The sequence below is a fragment of the Lagopus muta genome, chromosome 1, assembly GCF_023343835.1.
Source record: "Lagopus muta isolate bLagMut1 chromosome 1, bLagMut1 primary, whole genome shotgun sequence".
Taxonomy (NCBI): Eukaryota; Metazoa; Chordata; class Aves; order Galliformes; family Phasianidae; genus Lagopus; species Lagopus muta.
The window spans coordinates 83,137,995-83,156,962 of record NC_064433.1 but is presented as its reverse complement, the minus strand read 5'-3'; the positions used below and the strand labels follow the sequence as shown (position 1 = coordinate 83,156,962).

The following is an 18,968-nucleotide window of genomic DNA, read 5'->3' as shown; positions in this document are numbered from 1 at the left end:
GAGCTACCCTCAACCCTGGGCAAGATACCCAGCTTGGTTCAGCTCAGCCTCCAACACCGTCTTCCAGGGACAGTGCCTTAAAGCTGCCTTTGGATAAAGGTAGTCCACCAAAGCCTGTGACCACTCCACTGGCAGCGTCTCCGCAGTGCTCAGCCAACAAGGAGCTGGTGTCTCCAGCCGAGGCCCCCATCATCCTCAGTTCTCCCCGGACATCCAAAACAGACAGCTACGACCTAGTGTGGAGACCCCGACCCGACAGCAGGGCCCCGATCCTCTACTACGTGGTGAAGCATCGCAAGGTATTGCTGTTTTGCCCTGCTCCATCTTTCTCCCATGCTGTTCTCTGGTGTGGCTGGTGGCCTTGTCGCATGCCCTGCGGACAGTGCACTGGGGACATGGGCAAACACTGCTCACTGGCAGTGCAGGTCAGTGGGACAAATCTGAGAAAAGATGGTAGGGGTTTGTGTGTCAGCCTTGAAATGAAGAGAGTGCGTGTGCACACACCTGTGCCTTTCTGGCTCTCATAGCCATGCTAACTCCTTTGGGAAGCTTCTAAACTACCACTTCCTGATAGTTTTATTCTGGAGGCTGAAAAGCAGTGCACTGTAAAGCACGTGTTGGTGACACGCCATGGTGCATGGAGCAGTGCTGAGCCCCACTGAGCCTGAAGGCTCCTGCCTTCTGCAGTGCCTCTCAGCCCAGCAGGCAGGGTGCGAGCAGAGCCGTTACCCAGCAGATTTTCTAAGTAGCAAAGCAAAGCACCATTGAAGTAAAAATTCTGCTAATGAGGTGAAGAGTACTTCTTGTCATTTTACTGGGAGCATGGGAGAAAAAGCCTGTATTTCCTTTGGGTACACAGATGGTTGCAGTAGAGAGATTGGTTTTGCAATGGGCTTTGAATACATTTCAGTTCTGGTATGTTTGGGATTCCCAGCCATTGCAAGCCACCATTTTTGATTATATGTGAATACATGTTATCTCTTTTCCCAGAATTTTTTGACTGGTATAACAGGAGGCTTTGGTAACACCCCCACATTGCTGATTTCTTTCTAAACAAAACTAAGGCCTGAGATTTAAATAACTCTCTAAAGCAAAGGCAGAAGATGCCAACACAAGAACACAATGGGGCAAGTTTCAAAAACAAAAGATGCCAAAAGCCTCACCAGACTGCATAGGGTCTAGTAGTCTGCCAAGAAGAGATTTGTTCCCCAGTGGTGTATCATGTAACAGGCAATTCTGTATGCAATATTGGCTTGCAGGCTGGAGTTTGTCCATATTTTACTTGTTTTTCAGTGCTTCACCTGGAAGGGGCTGCAGGGCAGTGGAGGTCATCATGGGTCACTGCAGTTTGCAGTAATATGTTTTCAGTGTAGTCCAAATTCTCAGCTGGAGACTCTTTCTTGAGATGCTGAAGGATTGTGTGGAAAGGAATTAGTCCCAATAACCCTCAAACTTGTTTAGAGAGTCTCTTTCTATAAGAGATCTGTAGGATCAAGTTATATAATGATCTGGTTTAAACATCTCTGACTGGAAAAGCATGTGTGTGGAGAGGGAAGGAATCAATTCAGCAACAAAAGAAAAGGCTCTTTGTGTGAGAAATGGCCGAGGAAAGTAAAACCTTCTGACAGGAGGCTTAAAACTGTCTGGGCAAGGGTCTGTTTTTCCTCTCCAAAACATATACGGATGTCTCTTCTCCCTGCTCCTACACTGACCCTAAAATGTCAGCAGCCCGCAAGCAGTCAGATGCTGTGTAGTTATTATCTTTGTTTCTTAAGAATTTCACTTTTTCTTTCCTGGATGCTTAGCAGTCTTCAGGACTCCCCTTCCTGGCCTCAGAGCTCTGTGGGCTCAGGAATAAAAATAAAATGAGGCAGGCATTAATCAGTCAGTGTCAAACGCCTGGAGAAGATGAATGATACGGCTGAATCCTGGCATTTCCGTTCTGTCGCGTTGCCTGCATTGCTAATGCTGCTTTCGGCACCGCGTCACCTCAGCATCCTGTGTGTTTGCCTGCAATAATATTATCCTTGCAGCTGGGGAGAAGGCAGAGAATCCCACCTTCCCTCCCGCTCTGTATGGGGTGGTGGGACATCACTGAAAAACAAAATATGTTTCCACGTCTTTCTTAGGGCACAGCCATACAGCATCCATTCCCTGCAGGGGGCGTTATAGTTCAGCCAAGAATTACTCAAGCTGAGGCTGCATAGCCTTAATTCTGTCCATTGCCTGCGTTATTCTCCCAGCAGGTGGCCAACGCCTCAGACAGCTGGGCAGTGAGAGATGTGCCAGCCTCACAGCACCGCCTGACGCTCACCAGGCTGGATCCTGGAAGCCTCTACGAGGTGGAGATGGCTGCTCACAACTGCGCCGGCGAGGGACAGACGGCCATGGTGACCTTCCGGACTGGTAAAGGTCAAAACGGTCTTGGGGTATTTTGCTCTGAGGCAGTCGGGTGCCCTCATTCCTCTCTCGGTGTCTCAGTTGGACACCTGCAGAACCACAGAGAATAGGCCTGAGAGAGATGTCAGGAGGTCACTTAATCCTTTCACTGCCTGAAGGAAGGATCTGCTTTTGGGATTTATTCCAGACAGGTGTTTCTCTGAGCTGTTTTTAAGAGAAATCCAAGTCTTCCTTGCTGGCAGTCTGCTTAGTGCCAAAAGGATGCTCCAAAAGTCTCAGCTCAGTCTTCCTGTGTCCCCGTGCTGCTTTTCCTGTCCCCAGAAAGTGTGGGAGATGGCATTCCCTACATAGAAACCTTCCCTGTGGAGAGGGCTGCTCATGTACCTTCTCAGGCTCTGCGTTGAGCTGATTACCTCCTGCTCAGGCAGAAATCGAGTGACAAGATTTTCAGAAAACTAATAAAAAGTTTTAGAAAATTAAACATTAGTGGGGGCAAAAATAAATCAACAGTATAACAAATCTGACTGTGTTGCTTTAGTTCCTCTCTGCAAGTTGAGCACTTTGAGTCCTCGGGACTGTTTGAGTCCAAAGACTATTTACATCAGCACTGTGACTAGGAATATTTTCTTTATTCATCACAACAAAAATTAACTCTTACCCACACCACTGTGTCCCTGATGCCATCTCTCCACCCTACACAGGCCGGCGCCCAAAACCAGAGATTGTTGCCAGCAAAGAACAGCAAATCCAGAGGGATGACCCAGGCACGAGCACTCAGAGCAGCAACCAGTCTGACAACAGCCGGCTGTCCCGTAAGGCTCTGGGCAAGGCCCTTCCTGTTTGCATCTCCTACCCCCATGTGTCTCTTCTCTGTCCCCAGTGTCAATCTCCCCCTGCTCGCTGCTCCCACATCAGTGAGGCCTCCCATTCTATCTCCAGACTCTCATCCACACTTCTCATTGTGTCTCTTCTGTGATGGGTGCACACACCTTCCTTGAGCAGGAAAGGGAAAAAGAAGTGAGATACAAACAGCAGTAAAAGATATTTGGAGAACACAAACTGAAAGGAGTGAGGATCTGGGAGTCCCAGCTCTAATGAAGAGCACTTGGGACTTAGAGAGCATGTGGGTGGGTGTGATGCAGGCTGTCCTTCACCTAAATCCCTCTGAGCATCCTCCAGACATTTTAAAAGTGTCTTGATGTCCACTTGTGGCCCTTACAGCTCCAGAGGCACCAGATCGTCCAACCATCTCCATGGCATCAGAGACATCTGTGTATGTGACCTGGATCCCCCGTGGGAACGGTGGATTTCCCATCCAGTCTTTCCGTGTGGAATATAAGAAACAAAAGAAGTCGGGAGACTGGGTCCTGGCCACCAGTGACATTCCTCCCTCTCGCCTCTCTGTGGAAATCCCAGACCTGGAAAAAGGTAGGCAAGAGTTCTCTGCTTCGTGGGGTCTGTAGGAAAGCCGTGCAGTCCCTGTAGGATGGTGAACCATCTGTCACGTCGCACTCAGCCCTGGCATGTGTAAGCAGAACAAAGCCTCCCCAGCTCCGGCCTTAGGTGTATGGGGAAGTGCTGCAAATGCTTCTCCAGTTTCTCCAGCTGCAGAGACCAACATAGATTTGACCTCCCTCAGGGAGGCTCATGCCTGCTTTTCTGTATTATGGGACATAGTTACTAAAGGCATTAGTGTCTTGTTTTTGCAATTTACTAGATAGGACAGAACTTCTCTTTCTGTAGCCACAGGCAAGACAGATGGACTTGCAATTCCCATTGAACTTCACATGAGAAAAAAAGGCATCGTTGTGTGGGACAGCTTTAAAAAGCAAAATACCTACCCATACTTAAAAAGGAGAAAAAGGATGTCCCAGTTAAAACGGCTTAGGCTTAGAACTTTTATGTGAGATTTATGTAGCTAATTTCAGTGCAATAGAGGAAGGATGCTATCTCGTATCTGCTTTAGGGTAAAGGCAAATTTCTGGCATCTCTGAATCCAGCCATCTACCCCATGTCCCATAACTGCTACATGACTTCTAGACCAACAAGACAGGAACTGGGAGAGACAAATAAAAGCAGACTCTGTCTATCACATGGCCGAAATGTGTTTGTACTTCAAACAAAACATCTCTGTAGTTTTTTTCACTTTCTGGAGAAGACAAAGCCCCCTCTCCACAGCCAGGCCTCTGTTGACAACAGAACTCTTGAAATACATCAGTGCCGTGTTAGTGAAACTTCTTTTATTCCCCATTTCTTCCCAAGGGTTTTCCTATAAGTTTCGTGTCCGAGCACTGAACATCCTGGGAGAAAGTGAGCCCAGTGCTGCATCTCGGCCATATGTGGTGTCTGGGCACAACAACCGAGTGTACGAGCGCCCGGTGGCTGGACCATACATCACCTTCACAGATGCCATTAATGAGACCACCATCATGCTGAAGTGGATGGTAAGCTTTGTGGGGGAGAAAGAAGGATCTCTGCAAAAAGCAAGTGTGTAGGTGCTTCTTGTCCAGCTCACACATCTTCAAGGCTGCCACACCGGAGCTTGTCAGTAGCACAGATGGATTGGAGGTCCTAGAGTTGTCACAGGCGTTGAGGGCTGGGCTTGCAGAAGTGCAGGCAGTCAGAGCCTAGGAAACCTTTTAATCTGAATCCAGCATTGTAAATGGGAGGCATTTCAGTGGATAACCTCTGGTTCTTGACCATTTTGTTCAACAATGCGTGGGGTGGCTGCTTGCTTTCCTGACCAAATTCCTGGAATCTATTAGCACCTCTGTCTGCCCCAGTAGTTTCCAGCAGACATGTCCTTCACTCTCACTTGCTAAACAGCAGTTCTAAGTGCTGGTAATCATGTACAGCAGTCCAGCCCTGAGGACTTTTAGGAATGCGCAGGATATTTTGGCTCACAGGCCCAGATCCAAGTGTTTCCAACAGCTTAGAGCTTATTTAGAGGGATGTGTCACACTCTTCTCTCCCAACATCTGATTCAAAATTGCTCCAGGGCAGGATGGGCAGTGATGTTATTTTAAACACACTAGCTGATAAAATACTAGATGAAAGCTTGCAAGAGCACATGGAGCTGGGGCAGTGCAGCCCCAGATGAGGGAGGAGCAGAGCTGTCGTCAGAAATACGTGACTTCTACAGTCACTGGTTCATAGCAGGATAGATGCACTTTGTCTGGATGCCATGAGTTTGTTGAAGTCAAGGTGATGGTGTGTTTGTCCTTGCCCAGCTGAGTAACTTGCTGAGGAAAAAGAGGGGCAGAGTAGGGACATGAAGATGATCAGAGGGCTTGAGCAGGGGGGACCTTCCATTACCTGAAGAGGGCCTACAGGAAAGCTGGGGAGGGATGTTTTATAAGGGCATGTAGCAACAGGATGAGGAGAAATGGCTTTAAACTGGAAGAGGATAGATTTAGAGTAGATATTAGGAAGAAATTCTTTACTGTGAGGGTGGTGAGACACTAGAACTGATTGCTCAGAGAAGGTTGGATGCCCCCTCCTAGGAGGCATACAAGGCCAGGCTGGATGGGACTTTGAGCAACCTGGTCTAGAGAGAGGTGTCCCTGCCTATAGCAGGGGAGTTGGAAGTAGGTGATCTTAAACGTCCCTTCCAACCTAAACCATCTGATGCTTCAGAGAAGAAGAATCACGGAAGCAGAGTATAGAATGGTGGGGTGGACAGAACCAAATTAATGGCCTGCCTGCTGTGTGACAGAAGCAAAATGTGAGAGTGTAAAACATCAGTGGTCTCTGGGAAGGAATTTACTTACTATGAAAACCAGTGGCAAGACAAGGAAGAGATCCTCTGCTGGGACTTCCTCCTGTTCCATCCCATTTATCCTGACTGCTCCTCACCCAGAACAGTATGGATCTGACAACACAGACATCTCTGCTAATTTCTGCTCTTCTTCTGCAGTATATCCCAGCCAGCAACAATAACACTCCCATCCATGGCTTTTACATCTACTACCGCCCCACAGACAGTGACAATGACAGCGACTACAAGAAGGATGTGGTAGAAGGTAGGAGATATTTGAACACTGGTCATAACTGCTGGTTCCTCCTGTAAGAGGATGTGCCCAGAAGGAGCCCTGTGTACCAAAGGCACAAGGCTCCTGCTGGATTATTTTTTTTCCACCTAGCACTGCTGCAGAGGTGGGTTGTCTGCACACAGGAAGCTAATGACACCCTGTGTGTGTGTTCTGTCCTCAGGAGATAGATACTGGCACTCCATCAGCCACCTGCAGCCGGAGACCTCATATGACATCAAGATGCAATGCTTCAATGAGGGTGGTGAAAGCGAGTTCAGCAATGTGATGATCTGTGAAACCAAAGGTGAGCAGCTTTGCAGGGCACATGTGGGAGCCCAGTACTCTGTCCCTACTGCTGTCCAGAGCACAGCAAGACAGGAGTCATCTCTGCCTGACAGCATGTCATCTAAGCTCTGGCACGGGACAGAAGAGGGCAGGTCGGCTTGGTTATGCTGTTGCTAACTATGTGCATACACCCACACCAGTACTCGTATTTCTTAAGCGTGTTGCTCTTCCTCCTGCCATGGCTGTATCTCATTCTCTGTCTCTTCTTTCATAGCTCGAAAATCTCTTGGTCTGCCGGGTCGTCTTCCACCCTCAACAGTGGCACCTCAGCAGCATCCCCCACTTAGCGGTGGGCACAGTGGCCTGGGGACAGGAGCCATGGTGGCCCGTTCCAGCGACCTACCGTACTTGATCGTAGGCGTCGTGCTGGGCTCTATCGTACTCCTCATCGTGGCCTTCATCCCCTTTTGCCTTTGGAGAGCCTGGTCCAAGCAGAGTAAGGGTCCTTTCTTGAGGGCTGATTTACAAGATGTAACCTTGTGGGTTAGATATGATCCTGGATGTAATTGGATCAAACATCCAAACCGTGAACGCTGCGCATTCTGGGAAGCAGGGAAAGAAGGGCAGAGGTTCCAAATGTCCAATGGAACCCTCCCATCAAGATAAAAGGCCAACATTCATCCCTTATCTTGTTTACCATGTTAAGAAGGAACCCTGGGACTTACAAGTGGTGGAAAGGGGCACTGCCTTCCCTTTTGTATCATGTATTTCTGAGGATGCTTAGTGTGCCAAAACACCTGCCTGATAGGACAGCCTAACACTATCATTTTCAGTAGTTCACTTCAGGAAGCTCAGCTTTACCTCTGCTTTTGGCCTCAGACTGTCTTGTTCTTCTTTCTGCAGAGCAAACCATTGACATGGGCTTCCCAGGAGCTGGACTGCTGGTGTCATCCTGCCAGTACACAATGGTGCCCCTGAGGGGCATTTCTGCTCCTCGTGCCAACGGACATCCCTATGTTAATGGGCAGCCCTATGCCAGTGGGGCACATCTGAACGGCATCTGCCCCTCTGCAGGAGTGGACTATGTGAGCACAAAGACCCAAGATTACAGTCCAGATGACATGCAGCAGGTATGTCCACACCCTCATTTAACAGCTGATTTGACATGAGCCATGGCCATGGTTGCATGGGAGGGCTTCTCCAGGCATGCTTGACACTTTGCAGCACACAGAAGTGCCAAAACTGGCTCCTTTTTGAAGTTTCCCTGTTGCAGTGAAGTTACATGAGACCTGGGATGAGCAGGAAGGTCTCCCAGTGACTTGTGATGAGGTGGCATCCTGGGGCAGTAGGAGGTAGTGAGCAAAGACTGCTCCTAATGGAAATGGTTTCTGTTTCTCCTGAGCAAAGCACCCAGGGACTGACTATGCTGAGTATTCCATATGTTCACAGTAAAATAAATGCAGTGCCACAGCAGAGAGTATAAATCGGTTATCGTGAGCCGGTGATACAGTGATAAGTAATCTGAGTTTTTCAGTGCTTAGTTCTACTCTGTTACAAAAGAAACAGCTCCAGCTCTTTCCACCTTCCGTTGTAAGAACTTCACCATTCTGGCTTGTGGTTCAGGTTCTGCTAGAAATCAGCACCAATCTCTTACTGCTGCTTTATGTCATTGCTCTGCTAAGATCCATTCTCTCATTCCAGTCACACGAGGAGACCAATGCCTTGCTGCAGGCGAGAGTGCTGCAAAATGGGAATGCCCAGCGAGACTACCAGCCCACCAGGTTGGTCCTGGCTTACCAAGGGGAAGGATGAAACAGTCGATCATGTGGGACCCATTGAAATACATGCTTAGGATGGCTTGTGCAAACATGCCCTTATCTGTTCCAGTTCACTTGGGAAACAAACCTATGCTCCAGCATTCAGCCTGTTTGGTTTAAGCTCTTTTTCACACACCTCATTCCTCTAATGGTTGGAAAGAGAGGTGATTTCACTTTAGAGATGGCTCTCCCGTTTCCTCCTTGTGCCTCCTAAGCATTGGCTGGAAAGTACAATGAGAGAAACTAACATCTGTGGCTGGATGCTGATAAAGAGAAATCCAGGATCTGGTGATCTGCAGACACTTAGTGCCTCATGTTCAGATGCCACGTCATTATTCCCATGCTCCCCAGGAGGCATAACTCCTCCAAGCTTCTGTGGCACTCATCAGGTTTTGAATCACAGATACCAGTTCGCATCACCTCGTTCCCACTCCACAAGTATATCCATCTATATCCATCTTTCTCCTCGTTTAGGAATGGTTTGTCATTTTATCAGTGCAGCTGGCTGAGATGCTGCAGGAAGCATACCTTTCAAGGAGGAAATATGTGAGTAGTGCTGAACTTCTTTCTTTGTCTGTCTGCCTCATTAGGTTGCCGAATTCAAGACCAGAAGACAGCTCTTTCCTGTACAGCCTCCCAGATGATTCCACTCACCAACTTCTTCAGCCACAAGATGACTGTCCACACCTTCAAGAGCACTTCATTGGCCTGCATCATCCAGCAATGGGCAATAAAGTGGGAGGTCCCAGTTTGGATCCTCGACGAGATCCACTGTTCCACCGTGGTCAGTGGTCTGGAAAATTCAGTGCTTGCTTCATCTCATTGTTTTGGTCTTATTTTGAAGGAAAACTTCACTGTAGAGGAGGCCTGATGGCTTTGTTCGTGCTCGGTTCTGTGGTGCATGGACAGTCTCTTAGAATAGCATGAGAAGGCCACAGTAGCAGTTGGGATTGTAAATTGCCTGGGCCACTTTTAGAAAACATATTTTTCTTTTCTCCGTAAGATGGCATATATGGTGCTGGAAGGATGCATACCCATCTGCAGTTGCAGAGATTAATCACTTAGTCCTTCACCTTACATCTTCCAGGCTGGTCAAACAGCAAGGCCCCTGAAAAATTCTGTGAGTCTGTCCCACTAGGATAAGGTCTATTGATCCATCCCTCCTGCAGCGTGGATCAAACACATTGCATACGAGCATAGGAGAAAACTCCCCTATAGCCAGGACTTTTAGAATGCAGTTCTTGGTCTTTGATCAGACTATCTATCCTCATAAAGTGGACTGTTGACTAGAAAGCTATCATAGTATCTTTCGTTTCTGTACACATTTTAATTCTCTCTCACTCCTCTGCCTTTCAGGAAGCCCGTTCTGCCTAGGCCTAGTGCCAGTGGAAGAGGTAGAAAGACTAGACTGCTGCCAGTCCAGAGGAGACCTCCATCCCCAGGCTCCAGTGCTCACATCTTTGAGTCAGGACCTACCAGGACATCTGAACAGCAGCTCACTATCGCTGAGGCCCTTAGAGACTCACTCTCCTATCAGTTAGGGACTAAGCTGCCTTTTGCAAAAGACTTATTCTAAAGAGAAAAAAAGAATGGGTATTTATTTTTGTATAACACCTCTATTTATATATTTATGCACTTGTATATAGATGTATATGTGCCTTTTATAATGCTATGGAGACAGAAGGCATCTTCAGCAAGGCAACAGGAGGGCCCAAGAAACAAAGCAGCAGCTACCTGTGGCTGTTCATCAGAGCACAAGACAGAAACAGCAGCACAAGGGATATTGCAAGACATGGGTCCAAACGAAGCTGCTGCCACCAAGATCAATCAGCCTCCTGCAGCGAGGGCTTCTCCTTGCCCACAGGAAGGCATGTCCCAGGAACGCACTCCTGTGAGTGGACTGGAGTTCTGCACTCTGCCTAATCAACATAAACAAACTTTCACATAGACGCCATCTGCAGCTGCATATCTGTAAAGACAAACCCATGCTTTAACAACTAAAATAAAGGCTTACGTATTTTCTGTGGCTGGTTGTATGCTAAAACCTTCCACAGAATGGATCTACGTTCTTTTTCCCTGCGGAAACATGGCAAAAAGGACTCCTGAGGGAAGGTGACACTTTCTTGCAGTTATAGTTTTCCTCTAATCTATGTGAAACTTTTCAATGCTGAGCTTAGGAGAAAAGGGCTGGCTGCTATCTATGCCAGCTAAGTGATATAAAACCTCTCACAGGGAGCAGAGCCAGGGAAAATTTTCATTTACATCTAAGGATAGCTACATGAGATTTGGGAAGGACACCCAAATATCTGGCCCCAGTCTGCACCTTCACAGTGACTCGCTGAAGACAGGCAGCACAAATATCATTCGTTTGCTTGTACTCGGGCCAACAGCAGCAGTTTTTGTGCCTGGCTGGGACACAACTGGATCCTGGCTGAAGGTGCACCAGACAGAAGCGATGAGCAGGGATGGAGAGGGCAGAAGAAGCAAGAGCAGCTGCAGGTTGTTTGAGCTTTTTAATTAAAAAAGAGCAACCGACCCCAAAGGTTTGTGCGCTGTCGGAAACTTTGCAATGGAAGAACATTGCATCACAACCCCTCCACTTGGAGGTTAAAGAAACTTCACAGTAAGACAAAGTAAGCACTGTCTGTGATCACTCACTGTCAACATCTCAAATGCAAGAAAAGTTAGAACCAGAAAACAAAGACTAGCTCTACTCTCTAACGCATGCAAGTCAGTGAAATTACAGGCTGACTTCACGTTTGCTATAGTTTTCTTGTTCCAAATAAATGGGGTATCCTGCACTGGAGTGCAGCTTCCCACCTCCACAGAGCAGGGTCAGGGCTCTCACTGGTGCCATACCTTTCTAGCATTGTAGGCCCTGAGGAAAAAGGTCCCCTTGCTTTCCCAAGCATAGTGCTTCCCATCTCTTTTTACAATATTCCTAACTCAGGTGGGAGACAACTGCCATTGCAGTGGGAATGTTCAACAAGTAACAAGATGCACTCTTAAGACAGACCTCCTGTACCAGCTACTGAGAACCCAGATGCTATAGATACAGTTGGCCATGTGAAACATTCTCATTTCCAGCCTTCAAAAGCCATTTTGTACTGAGAGCTAATAACAGGCGTGTGCACACACAGAGCATCTCTTTTGTGCAAAGCTCTGCAATGGACTGACAACAACATCATTTACTGGTTGCAATTGCACTTTTAATTCCCTACCCACCATTACAGCCATTTTTGGATAAAGGAAACAAATTTAATCCTTTACAGTGAAATCCCTGTATAACCAAAACTATAAATTTCACACTTGCAAGTATTACTACTGCCATAGTTCAATGCCTGCTTTTAAGGGTCACTTGAACTGCTAGTTACCTCTCATGGTTTAAGAACAGGGAATATTTCATCTGGTGACTCCAAGTCCTGTGGTGATGAAGGTTGTAGAAACTGATTGTTCCTGGTTAAGAGACTGAGTTCTTCAATTAAATGCCCATCTTTTCTGCTTAGAAGATTGATTTCTTCTCTTAGGATGGCTTCGTCATGAGCCAAACATTTCAGCTGTGACTCCATCCTGGCCTTCTCTTTAATATCAGCAGTTCGGGGGCCCTGAAATTCTACTCTCTGTAAGGAGAGAGAAAAATTGCACCTATAAAAAAAAGCAAGAATTAACAGTGGATTTTTTTTCATCTGGCAAAGTAAAGCATTCCAAGAAGTGGGACAGTGATTGCTCCATTCCTCAGTCAGAACTACTTGGAAGACAGAGTAATAGGCCTTTATCTTTGGCTCAGTGTGTTACCAATGGCTGCCTTATTCCCTAATAAAGAGAAAGAAAACAACTCATTTGTCTGTTTCCATGTACCAAAGGAATAATTTTGACTTTCTGCAAAACATTTTCTAATTAGAAATAAGATGACTTTACTTCAGTATTAGAAAGCAGCTAAGAAATTAACAGAGAAGTTACAGCGTGGCCTACTTCAGGATCAGTTCATCCATTTTCCTCTCTGGAGAAGACTTGGAGCAGCCATTCTGCCTTTGCCACTAGGCAACATCAGCCTGAATGGCTGACTGCACAGCAGGATTTTTGACCAGGGAGATGGTGAGGGCTGGATGAACTGCTTTCAGCTTTCTAACAGTCCCAAACCTGCATGTAGTACAGTAGCTTAGAAATTTACCAGATCATCCTTCAGTGAATCCAGCTTAGTTTCAAGTTGCTGCTTTTCAAGGCAGAACTGGTTCAGCTGCCTCACCTTTATGGTGTTTTCTTTTGTCAGCATCATTAGCTTCTGTTCTAAGTCTGAGATTCTTTTCTAGAAAGAAAGAAAAAGTTCAACTAGGAGGAGTGAGGATAAGAAGGATGAAATGGGGACCGAGGGCTAAGCTGAATATGCATCACAGAAGGGACGGAAACAACAAACTGATCCTGCATACAAGTGATCCTGTGATGCCTTTCCTACAAGCTGTTTTGTTGTTGGTGGCTTTTTTTATCTCTTTTTTTCTTTTTGTTGTTTTCTTAGTATTGAAAATGACTAAGCATTTTGGCAAAGCAGGTAGGCAAAAGTATGGGAAAGGGAAGACTGTTAGGCACATAGTAATCCATTCGTGTGTAAGGTATCAAACTGGCACCTACCCCTGCCACAAGCCTGCACAGGTGACAAACAGAGGAGGCTAAGGCTATGAGTTTCCAATTTGAAATGCAGCTCTCACACCCAAATCGAGGAGGAAGACAGGGGTTCTTTGCATAGCTACAAACACAAGACAACCAGGAGAGCAAAGAACTGCAGATCTGAACATTCTCCTTTCATGAGGTATTACGCTGTGCAAACATGCATAGGAGTAGGCAGCACAGTTCTTACTTTCTGGAGTCCATTATGCAAACCTTGCAACACATCCAGATGTATGCTGTGTTGAAGGATACCAGACTAACTTTTCTAAGGAGCAGAGCATTTCCCATAGCAAAAAGTAAGCCCAAAACATGTTGACAACTGACATTAACAGGAAGAGGTAGAAATCACAAAACCTATTAGGAGGGGCAGGGGTGAAATATTAGTCAAACAAATTCAAATTAGGCACGATACTCAGAGATATTTTCTGGCTGTTCTGGGATACTCTTGCATTCCAATTGTTTTGTCTACATATTTTTAAAGTGTCGGAAAAGAACAGCATTCTGTAAGGACAGCTTGGGACTGTTGCCTGGCTGCACTACAGCAGCTGAGCCTTAGGTATCCCAGGAAGACACGCACTTTTCATGCTGCACAGTCTAGTGTCCCAGGCATCAGCCAGGGGTGCACTGTACTCAAATAATTCATCAAGAAATATGATGGAAGCAGGCAGTAGATACTGACTGCCAGCTGAAACCTGCAGGATAGCACTCTGGGAGAACCTCTCATAGGGACTGAAACAGAAAAATGCACTGGAGGCCAGTTTAAAAATAAAGACACCATCAACTGCCTGCATAAGAAAATAGGATGTGAAGCAGCAGCAGTGCAAAGGTAGGAGTCATGATGGGAAGTCATGGAAGTTGGACATTTTGGTGACACCTGTTGGTGACAGGTGAAAAAAAATCAAACAAAAATGAATATGTTGACAAAACTTTAGTGTAGCTATTCAGCCCCAGGCAAAAGAAGACTTAATAGAACACACATACACCCTCCTCCCATTCGTGCACCTTACCGTATACTCATTAATTTCCTGGGAGTGCTCATATTCTTTCTCTATTATTTGCAATTGCAGCTCTTCCAGGCGTATGTTAACAGAGCGTGCTTGAACTGCTTCAAAATCAACCACACGGCCAAACTTCAGCATCATCAGCTGACTGCATTTCTCTTCCAGATCTAAAGGGAGAGGCAAGGCACAAGTGGCAGAACTGCTTTTCATGGGTTAATAAGAATTTGTTCCGTACCCCCAACTTTTTGCCTGAGCTTTGTCATATACGATCCATAATAAACAATTCACATGAATTCAATAGAGCTCACAACTGAATACTGCCATTTGTTCTTGCCTGTGACCACACCTGAGCTATCACTAAGCCACATTCAGCCAATGCCAGCGAGCCATCCCCACACCAAAGCCTCAGCAGGCTGGCAGAGGAGGTTCAGATGTTGCAGACACCTCGACATATCTGCATCTGGTTCTTGGGAATGTAAATGTTTTAATAGAGAGGTTTTTTAATTCCTCTTATGTTACACGGAAGAAAATGCTTTTAAAACTGACCTATCACAGCCTAGTGATTCTACAGTGCTGGAGAACTACCAGTACTTCACCCAAACAGTCCACTTGATACACTTTTTCTGCAGTGACCAGTTGTGACATTTGGGTGAGCATAAAGACAGATCTGCTGACTTAGTCACAGCCAGTGAGAAACAAGAAACCTGTGCAATATGAAGTCTGTTACTCACGTTGAATAGTTATCTCCATCTCCTTTTTGTCCCGGACAAGCTGCTTATGTTGCTTCTGGGCCTTCTTATAGATCTTTCTCTGCATTATCTTTTCGTGATGTAAGTCCACAATTCTCTTCTGCAGACACTCTAGGGACTGGTTGGTAAATACCAGAGCCTGGGAGAAGTCCCTGGGTATCTCCCCATTAAAGAAGTACTCCACCTGCCAGAAACAGCCACAAGCAAGGCTGACTTGACTTGTTTAGGGTGCTGTTGACAGTTCTGGATAAAAAATGTGTGAGAGTTTGTAAACTAATGAATGAGGAAATAGCATGGGCACAACTCTCATGTTTGGGGCCAGGAAATCACTGCCACACAGCAGAGCTCAAAGATGACTTAGAGCTATGAGGGCTCCCTATGTATGAAGCTGATTACTCTTCTATAACATTGAGAACAAAAATGGAGTGGGGGACTCCTGTTGAGAGTCTTCTGTCTTTCTTAGGAACATTTTAATGAGGTAGATAAAACAAAGACAGAGACGCTGAGCTTGCCTCAGAAGCGTACAAGCCACTACAGGCAGAGGCCTATCTCTCTGAGGACAAGATTCAACCCAGAGGAAATTACAGCATTGTCTGGAGTTTTCCCCTTCATTTTCTGTTTATCAGCCCTGGGATAACAGCTGCATAGATGAATGCATTGTATGCAATCCAGCATTTTTGAATTGGGCAAAACTCCCATTACTTTCAATAGCTGTTTCTTTGTTTGCTTGTTTCTATTGTGTTGGTTGTTATTTTTGTTGTTGTTTTTGTTTTTCTCAAGAGATTATTAGTAGGCATAGACCTGAAGGAATATTCCATTCCAAACCTGTAAAGCACTTGAAGGCAACACACATTTCAGCAGTGTACTGACTCTACCTGTCCTTACATGAGCAAAAACAAACCCAGAGGAAACATGACGTTCAATTAATGCCATTGTCATTCCAAGGAGACAGTGGTGGATCAGGAAATCAAAGGCCTCAAAAGCCAGTGACACCACTGTTTAGATATACATAGGCCACTTGCACCTGCCAAAGGTAAAACTGATAAACACACAAAATCATGAATTACCTGATGGAGTTTCAAAGGCACAACTACATATAAGTCATTCAGCTTCTGCTGCTTTTCCCACTGAAAGATGTCAAGTTCCTTCTCTGCTGTTTTCAGACTGGATTCTATTGATTTTGCCTGCAGAAAGATAAATTGAGGACAGACAAAAATCCTATATTATTCAAATATGCAGACAACAGGGTTCTATGTTAGAGTCCTTGACCTGAAGGAAAAGAAGCATGGAAAAAAATGTTCTTTTTTTTTTGGTACAGATTATGACAGATGAGTTTCATAGGTTAACATGAGGCTCATCTATGTATTCAAACAGAATTCTATGATGAATACTTTACACAGGTACATTCATAAGTATCTTCTTACTTGTGAAGCTACTTCTTATGTATTAAGAGACAGCTGCTTTGTTTAATGTGCATACAAAAAGCTTCTAGATCAACAGTGTCTGCAAGATATTTTTTATTGTTTCATGCCTGGAAATGTGATTCTGCATGAGAAACAATTCAGAATCAAATGTCAGACCCCAGGGTGAATATGTGGCAGCTGGCACATAGGAAAGCCTTTAAAAGCAAAACAAAAAAGCGTTGTAAGTTAAGCTTATTTGATGGGACATTTTTGAGACACAATAAAAGCAAGCCTTGCATAATGGCATTTTGGCAGAACTCTTTCTCTATCCCAGAAAGCCCTTTAAATTAAGATATTTTTGATTTAATATAAATCAAATGTCTTGACGAATGCAGGACCTCGTAAAAGCTGAAAGGAAAACTCACACCAAGTGAGTTTATTCAATAATTACTATGACAAAGAGCAGAAGAAAATAACCAAAAGCAAAAGAAACAGATAGAAATGGAGCATTTTTATGCATGTATTCTAGCAAGCATTTGCGTTAGGATGACCCTTTATATTCTCCATCCCCATCACTTGTACACTGGGGGGGCCAGGCTACACCAGGTGTGCCACCTGAATCAGAGTCTGGCTTCTGTTAGGTGAGGAATCTAAAACTTAGGTCCCCCAGCAGCCAAGGTCAGACCAACTTGATTTGCCTTCTTCAGGAGGACAGGAGACCCATAGTGAGCTGCCTCCTGCCTGTGTGCTAGCATGGAGATATCTCCCCAAACAGAGGCCTCTTAAAAGGTGCGGACTGTGTTTTTATGCCTTAGCCAAAATCAAGAGCACATTTTCATTGTACTGGAGCCAGCTGATGCTTGCTGAGAACAAAACACTACAATACCTTTTTGACTAAGACATCATATTCCTTTCTGAGTTTAGCAGCAACTTTCTTCTCCCTTATTAAAGCTTCCTTAATGTCTAACCACTTTTCCCGGAGCTGGATGGTGTTTTGGAAGAGTGCCTTATCACAGTCTGAGAAGGAAAGGATCAGAAGATAGCTCAGTTTTCTTATAACTCTACAATTCAAGCTTGATTTAGTAGTTTCCCTGATGGTGCAGGTTTCCCAGCATTCTCTATAATGCCCTTGGTTCCTTAGGGCTTTCTCAAACAAAAGCCCTGTAGACCAAATCCTCTGTGAAGGAGCCAATGTCTTGGATGGATCTTTTTTCTTTATATTCAGTCAAGACATTTTGTTTCCAGAAGTAAAACTTAACACATCAAAGCCAGTATTATAGCAAAAGTTAGCTTTTGTAACACAGTTAGTCCAGGTAATTAACATGTTAGAATACAATCTTTAGTTATGTGAACATGTAGGTATTTATCCATAGCATCTTTAACTATAAACGATGGACTTTCTGTGGTGATCTTCTTGTGTGGATCTAGCTCTACTTGTAAAGAAAGCTGTGGTTCATAGGACCTGCAAAGTTCTGGCTGGTGCAGTGCTATCTGTCATGCCAATCAATTCAGCATTGTCAGCACAAAACACTCATCAGTTCCTATTAAAAAAGTCCAATAAAGGCTAAGAATTACACTTAAAGACACAAATATGAAGAGGCTAATGCAACGTGTCATTTCCCCATTAAATGAGTAATTTGGATTTTTTCAATAAAAAGTAAAAATGCTGTACTTCCAGTAATGCATTGAAAAGACATGGGCAAGGAGTTAATAAAAATTCTATTTAAAAAAAAAATCAGATCCAGTTAACTTGCTGGTAAATTTGAACTGAAAATAAAGCAGTGTTGTTAAGTGCTCACTAATATGTCACTCAAAGATCTTAAAAAATAAAAAAACAGATTCCTTTGCTGCATGAATGAATGAGTCAAGAGAATTTTGCAAAGCAATGCCATTACTTTTTCAAATAGAGAGCAGCCTAGCAGCAGGCAATTCCTGCATAAATCCACAAGGTGGTAACAAAGAGCTTAATTCAACGCTGCAGCCGGGTCCCCACATAACTTCCCTAAACAAGGATCCAGCTATGCTTGGCAGAAGGTTTCCAGAGAGCAACTACAGCCTCATTCCAGCTCTACTCCTACGAGGAGCCTCTTCTCCCCAGAAAACAGCTGTGAAATGGCAAATGGTTCTTTACACAAAATAATTAATTCTTAGCACTTAGCTGAGATTTAGTTTTCCAAACTTTTTAATTATGGTACCCTATACCATCAACATTTTCCTTATCTTCACTGAGATTTACTGGGGAGAAATGGTGCAGCCAGGAGCACACACATTCTGGCCCTTTTTGGCATTGATGTGAAGAGAATAACGAAAAAATTCCTTTTTAAAAGCACAGCACTGCTCTAAAGCTGATCAAGTAGTCAACCCAAGGAAATGATGGCTTAGCTACTCTCTGGGCAAACAGAGATGTCAAAGATTTCATCTTCAGATCCAGAATCTTCTTCATCACTCTCCAAGCTGGACTCTTCATCACTCTCCTCTTCACTCTCATCTTTTTCATCTGGAAGAAAATGACAGTATGGCAGACTTGTAGGATCGCCCGCAAATCCACTAGCTGTGCATTATGTGAATGTGCTAGTGAACACACCCCAGTAACTCACACGAGATCACTTAGCAATACACA

General features: G+C 45.0%; 2 protein-coding genes across 7 annotated transcripts in view; one reads left to right on the top strand and one right to left on the bottom strand.

Moving 5' to 3' along the window:
- The window catches only part of BOC (BOC cell adhesion associated, oncogene regulated), a 44,375-nt gene extending 33,816 nt beyond the window's left edge, over positions 1 to 10,559 (top strand). For 3 of the 6 annotated variants that reach the window (XM_048936380.1, XM_048936385.1, XM_048936353.1), the window contains 12 exons: positions 1 to 299; positions 2,244 to 2,412; positions 3,102 to 3,212; positions 3,622 to 3,828; positions 4,663 to 4,844; positions 6,317 to 6,422; positions 6,613 to 6,735; positions 6,991 to 7,212; positions 7,620 to 7,846; positions 8,418 to 8,497; positions 9,124 to 9,317; positions 9,890 to 10,559. In XM_048936380.1, the coding sequence (XP_048792337.1) occupies positions 1 to 299; positions 2,244 to 2,412; positions 3,102 to 3,212; positions 3,622 to 3,828; positions 4,663 to 4,844; positions 6,317 to 6,422; positions 6,613 to 6,735; positions 6,991 to 7,212; positions 7,620 to 7,846; positions 8,418 to 8,497; positions 9,124 to 9,317; positions 9,890 to 10,074 (2,105 nt within the window). In that variant the 3' untranslated portion in view covers positions 10,075 to 10,559. The remainder of the gene's footprint in view (positions 300 to 2,243; positions 2,413 to 3,101; positions 3,213 to 3,621; positions 3,829 to 4,662; positions 4,845 to 6,316; positions 6,423 to 6,612; positions 6,736 to 6,990; positions 7,213 to 7,619; positions 7,847 to 8,417; positions 8,498 to 9,123; positions 9,318 to 9,889) is intronic. The other 3 variants (XM_048936361.1, XM_048936367.1, XM_048936371.1) reach the window with 3 other exon arrangements.
- A 2,326-nt stretch (positions 10,560 to 12,885) lies between these two features.
- The window catches only part of CFAP44 (cilia and flagella associated protein 44), a 41,192-nt gene continuing 35,109 nt past the window's right edge, over positions 12,886 to 18,968 (bottom strand). Inside the window, exons 29-33 of the mRNA XM_048936340.1 lie at positions 18,735 to 18,845; positions 17,235 to 17,365; positions 16,013 to 16,129; positions 14,928 to 15,129; positions 12,886 to 14,363 (exon numbers count right to left, since the gene is read on the bottom strand). Coding sequence (XP_048792297.1) covers positions 14,137 to 14,363; positions 14,928 to 15,129; positions 16,013 to 16,129; positions 17,235 to 17,365; positions 18,735 to 18,845 — 788 coding nt within the window. The 3' untranslated portion in view covers positions 12,886 to 14,136. The remainder of the gene's footprint in view (positions 14,364 to 14,927; positions 15,130 to 16,012; positions 16,130 to 17,234; positions 17,366 to 18,734; positions 18,846 to 18,968) is intronic.